The 6,000-nt window shown below is 35.6% G+C and overlaps 1 protein-coding gene across 3 annotated transcripts; it reads left to right on the top strand.

The window, feature by feature from the left end:
* Positions 1-2,295: 2,295 nt before the first annotated feature.
* LOC110852583 (molybdate-anion transporter) lies at positions 2,296-5,994 on the top strand. Of its 3 annotated transcripts, XM_035857422.1 has the most exons (9): positions 2,296-2,541; positions 2,973-3,006; positions 3,531-3,618; positions 3,695-3,894; positions 3,951-4,019; positions 4,105-4,171; positions 4,277-5,040; positions 5,145-5,247; positions 5,344-5,994. In XM_035857422.1, exons 4-9 carry the CDS (start codon positions 3,720-3,722, stop codon positions 5,516-5,518), a joined length of 1,353 nt encoding a protein of 450 aa, XP_035713315.1. In that variant the 5' UTR covers positions 2,296-2,541; positions 2,973-3,006; positions 3,531-3,618; positions 3,695-3,719; the 3' UTR covers positions 5,519-5,994. The 3 variants fall into 3 exon arrangements, with proteins under 3 accessions (XP_035713315.1, XP_021956378.1, XP_021956386.1); XM_022100686.2 differs by lacking the exon at positions 2,973-3,006; XM_022100694.2 differs by lacking the exons at positions 2,296-2,541; positions 2,973-3,006 and adding an exon at positions 3,094-3,389.
* The last annotated feature ends 6 nt before the right edge of the window (positions 5,995-6,000 follow it).

Raw genomic sequence — 6,000 nt, 5'->3', positions numbered from 1 at the left:
GTAAAGCAGTGATTATAAAAATCAAGGGATAAGTCTTCAGTCGAAAGTCTATAAAAAATCAATGTCTAAATCTGTCTTCATCATTCATTTCATTTGCGATTACTTCATTGAAAAAGTGTAGAATTCAATAAAAAAATTTACAGGAAAACTTTTCTATTTCTTGCTATTTCTTGATCACAGGGTTTTATTAAGGGGTGAAAGCCCTTTATAAGATCGTTATGTCCGTCTGTCTGTCCGTCCGTCCGTCCGTCCGTCCGTCCGTCTGTCTGTCAGCAGGATAACGGGAGAACGGATAAAGATAATCGAAATCGGTTTTCGCCATCATACATAATACCCCAGGGGGAGGATCCTATCAACTTTTGGGTGCAACCGGACCACACCCCCGGTCGCCAGGGGGTGTGGTCGGGGCAAAATGAGATTTTTAGTGCAATTGAATCTATGGATGAAATGGAGTGAAATTTTGAGTTCCCCCGTTGTGCCACACCCCCCGGGCGCCAGGGGGTGTGGTCGGGGCAAAATGAGATTTTTAGTGCAATTGAATCTATGGATGAAATGGAGTGAAATTTTGAGTTCCCCCGTTGTGCCACACCCCCGGGCGCCAGGGGGTGTGGTCGGGGCAAAATGAGATTTTTGAAAAAATTGAATGCATAGATAAAATACAGTAGAATAAAGTGCTCCCGAGTTGTGCCACACCCCCTCGTCACTAGGGGGTGTGGTCGGGGCAAAATGAGATTTTTGAAAAAATTGAATGTATAGATGAAATACAGTAAAATCAAGTGTTCCCGCGATGTCGTGGGAGTGCTTGGAGTGAAGTAGTCTGAAGCTACTTCCGTATGCGCGTTTGCGACGGTTTATTCATTTTTGCAATCGATATCGACTAAAAATTGAAAATGGATTAAATTAAATTGGACAAAATATAAGTATGGATTGTAATAATGCATTTCCTAAAAATAAAAGTTATATTAACCAGGGTTGGCCAAGATACTTTGTTTCAAAGATACAAGATACAAGATACAAAATATTTGAACGAAACCTTAAGATACAAGATACTAAATACAAATAATTAGAGTTACACAAGATACAAGATACAAGATAGATTTTATCTACTGTGATCCCAGATACAAGATAAAAGATATTTATTTGAAATAATTTTTTCAAGATACAAGATAAATTATTCGGAGCTTGCAAAAAAACATGAAATAACGAAGCACCACTTGACTTTTTTGTATTGTAGCCGAGTAACTTGTTAATAATGATAGAACAGACTCATAACTTGCATTGTCATTTATAATGCAAGTCCTCACCCTCTGTTTACAATTTATAAACAGATATGAGGATTTCATCATTGGTGACCCATACTGATTTTTTTAAATTATTCAATGGAGCTGAAATTATTATTACCAGTATATTCAGTTGAAATTTGGAATAATTGCTCTAATGGTGGTACAAATTAAGAATATAATGCAAATTACAAAATTTGCCAACGTGCGAGGGTTTATTTACTGTGGATAAATAAATATAACGACGTTATTATACAACAGAACCTTGCATCCGGCTCGGCAAAGCTGTACACTTAGGTTTTTAAATCTTCATAATTCCAAGTTTTAATACTACTAAATATGCAAGTTTCCCGGTTTTTCACTAAAAATTTATCTTGTATCTTGACTAGTATTTCAAATAAAATTTGATTGAAATAAATTCTCCAGATATAAGATACACGATACAAAATACTGTTTGAGAAACGTTCAGATACAAGATAAAAGATAAGATAAACTCCGTTACACAAGATACAAGATACAAGATATATCTTGTATCTGATATCTTGTATCTTGTTAAATTATCTTGGCCAACCCTGATATTAACGATGATGAATAACGTTTCAAATTCGGCAGATTATCAGTTCAAAGAGTACTATTGAACCAACGCTCAGTGATAATCCCGTTATTGGCGATTAGTGGGAAAGAAATAGATGAAATATGTGCCGAAAATGTGTTCTGAGAAAGATTAAATACCTATTTTCATATATAGATATTATGCATAATAATATGTCACAATCTAACAAATTTATTGAGTAAAAAACATCCTCATTTATGATTATTGAAGCAGTTGGTAATCCTACATTTGGTATTACGGAGGATTCATATCAGCAGCGGTCTCATTGCCTATCTTATCGAAATATTCCAGCCCAGGGAACTTCTTATCGTTGCGTTGACACAATTACATGGGCACGTTACGTACATCATAGACGTATGTAAATTCATACAATTTTTATGATTCATCCGATTTCATCCTCTTCACTGCATTACATTCTTCATCCGGGAACGAAGGGAAACTTGACTCTTTTCTCAGCCGCGAGCAGTCGTGACAGAATTCTGCAATTCTCCTCGCAGGTGATTTTTGCATGAGGTCGTGTTTTAATTTTGACCTCGTCGTCGCCTCATGCTGTTGGTTGGAACCTGTGCCCGCTGGCTGTGCGGTGGCCAGTGACCTAATCAAATGGTTATCATCAACCGGTCATAATTGCCGTGTTGTCGTAAACAGGTAAACCTCGTTTTGTTATTCAATCAATAATAGTTTCAATTTGAGACTTTCTAATTTAAGTGGTATAGTATTTAGCGGAACGCTAGCGAGGTAGACGTTTAGACGTAGACGTCACATTTAAAATGGTTTTTATTGCAATCACATATGTGAATTGACCGATTGAATAAGAATTAATATTGGTAAGACGAATGAATATCAGGGAACGGAAAATATGAAGAATGAATTTCGATATTTTCAACTCCAATTCTATTGTATTGTAAATTGTAAATGTCGTATTATGCGATGACATGGATGGATCTATGTAAATCTTAAGTGTAGCAAAATGTTCCAATCCATTGACAGATTTAATCGAATTGTTTTTTATGACGTGTAATCGGTGTGATGTGAATATGACGTCTGTCTGTGTATAAATTGTAACCTGATTTTTATAGTTTTATCTGTGCTGTGGGCAATTTTGGGTTAATGGTAAGTAGACAATGTTATTTTAAAGGAAAATAGGCTGAAATCACGTCGCTTTACCATAATACTCAGTTAGTCTTTGCTCTAGTTGCGATGTACTTGTAAAACAACGCCTCAGACGATTGATCAGATTTGTGCATGTGGTACTCCAGTTGAATAAATAGAAAAACGGCTAATACAAATTAACTAGGTTTAAAGTTTAAGCTGGATGTGTAGTGAGATTTTTAATGTTCAGGAAAATATAACGGTTATTAGCCGTTTAATTTAGATTTTTAGCATAAGTTGGTCGTTTGGGCTGAATAGTACATTAACTTGTTCTGTTAGAGAAATTACTTCTGCAGGCTCCATTACGTTATACCTAAAACATAATAATTGTCAATTCTGTAGAGGTGACACGGCATAATAATATCCCATATTAAAATAATTAGATTGATTTAAAAATTCTAACGACGTATTGAATTCAAATTACATAACATTCCCATATTGTTTGTAAATTGTTTTGATTTAAATGTGACATTGTTTATTTCCAGGCTACTTGAATTGAGATAGGTGGAAAGCTTTAACTTGAAATAAACTGCAACGGTGACACTGGTCACATTCACGTCATACCAATTTTTGGTGAGTCCTCTTTAGTCTAATTTAATTCTGGGTGATTTATCTGAGGGAATATAAATTTAACTGAACAATTTTGTAGAAAACGTTAAAAAAATCAGTTAAATATGATGGGATATACTCTACCGGTGGAGATTCAGTTAACTTGCATCCCACTGGTAATTGCGGCGTATGTTCTGTATTTGAACGGCCAGAAAGCAGCATCGGACAATGTACAAAATCGCGAGTTTTTAACCTTTCAAAAAGTCTACTTTCTGCCATATTTCATGGCCCTATTCTCAGGTGAGTCTTAAGTTCTGACTTCAGATATGAGTATTTATTTTTGTATTTATTTCCAGATTGGTTGCAAGGACCATATGTCTACAAACTGTATAGTTATTATGGATTTCCACAACGTGAAATTGCAAGTAAGTGATTTTAAAAATCTAAATTTAGAGTATTATTCCAATTTTTGTTCATGAGCCTATCAAACCATTTTTCTTACATATATAGTCCTCTACGTCGTTGGATTTGCAGCTAGCGTAACCTTTGGTACTGCAACAGGACCCCTCGCTGATAAGTAAGTAAATTGAGTTTTTCATAAAATTGTCTAAAAACAAATAACAGATGTACGAGTTTGATTTATTTTATTACTTTACTTCAATTGATTCACTTCGTTTTACAGATTTGGCCGGAAGAAAATGAGTGTAATTTTTTGTCTCGTCTACGCATTCTGTTGTTTGACCAAGCTATCATCTAGTTTCAACATTTTGTTGATTGGGCGAATACTCGGGGGCATTTCAACATCCATTTTATTTTCCGTTTTCGAGTCCTGGTACGTACATCAACACACAATTACTTGGAAATATCCCATCGACTGGATGTCTCTCACCTTCTCCAAAGCGACGTTTTTCAATGGACTACTTGCAATAATTGCTGGAATCGTTGCTCAGGCTGGCTCAGATTGGCTGGCGTTCGGTCCTGTCGCCCCTTTCATGATCGCTGTTCCATTTCTAATCATTGGAGCCCTTTTAATAGTCAAGAATTGGGAAGAAAACTATGGAGAACGAACAATGAACTGGGCTGGTTCATGTTCAGAAGGGCTCAGTACAATAATGAAAAACTCAAACATCCTCTCTCTCGGTTTAGTGCAATCATTGTTTGAGTCCAATATGTATATATTTGTCTTCCTGTGGACTCCGGTGCTGGATGAAGGACATCCGCCCTTGGGCTTAACGTTTTCCAGCTTCATGCTTGCCATTATGATTGGATCCTCGATTTACTCCATACTGTTGAATCGGGGTGAAAGGCCGGAACAAATACTTCAGTACTGTTTAATTGTTATGGGATCTTCGTTCCTTGTCTGTGCAATTAGCACCAATCCGGGCTTTCCCTCAGACTATATGTATCTCTCTTATCTGGCTTTTATCACGCTCGAGATATCCGTTGGTAAGTAAAGTCAGCTACAATGTATTCGTGTGTGGAATACACGAATTACCCACAAGTGTGTATTTATGTATTACACGAATACATAGAAAATTCGAATTTTCTAGGACTCTATTTTCCTTGCATTGGACGTTTACGAGGGGAAACTATTCCAGATAATTTAAGGGCAAATATTATGAATTGGTTCCGAGTCCCGATGAACGTAATCACGTAAGTATTTGCAGTACAGTTTCGCGATAATCGTGATTGCATAGTGATTATCTACGAGATTTATTGGTAAAATTGTTTCAATATATTTTTTTTCAGATGTGGAGGCCTCATTGGAATGCATCACTTTGATCATCCACAGGCGAGCCAAATGATGTTCTTGCTGTGTGGGTTATCTTCTATTGTAGGATATTTGATTGCCCGAGCTTTTGCTAAGATGCCAAAACAAACAACAGGCGAGGAAGACATCTTGAAAACCGAAAATAACGTTTAAAAAAATTCAAATCAATCTCCAGAGGAGCTAGATAAACATGCATATGTATATGTAAATACAATTAGATATTCAAAATTATTTATTATAAACGTGATCCATGTCATTTAGCTTATTGTGAACCCACGTGTTCATAATATTTTTATATGAAAAATCATACGAAACCAATATTAGTCAATATACAGGCAGGTCCGTACCGTCTCTCTCTCTCTCTCTCTGTTACATAATGATGCTTATTATATATGTAATGTGATCCTAATGCATTCCAAACCTTGTTATAAATGAAATATTATTTTCATATTTAGTATATATCTATACTCGTAAACGGTGCTTCAGTAAATTAAACATATTATGCTAATAATAAATAAATAAATATTCGAGTGTGTGCTTAGAAAAGAATAGAAGGTTTTTTAGCTATTGTTGGAATGATTGTAATTTATATTATTAGTCGTATGTAATAAATGTGGAGGAAATTTTAACTGCCT

This window comes from Folsomia candida, unplaced genomic scaffold (genome assembly GCF_002217175.1).
Source record: "Folsomia candida strain VU population unplaced genomic scaffold, ASM221717v1 Fcan01_Sc001, whole genome shotgun sequence".
NCBI lineage: Eukaryota > Metazoa > Arthropoda > Collembola > Entomobryomorpha > Isotomidae > Folsomia > Folsomia candida.
This window is presented reverse-complemented; position numbering and strand designations above follow the sequence as displayed.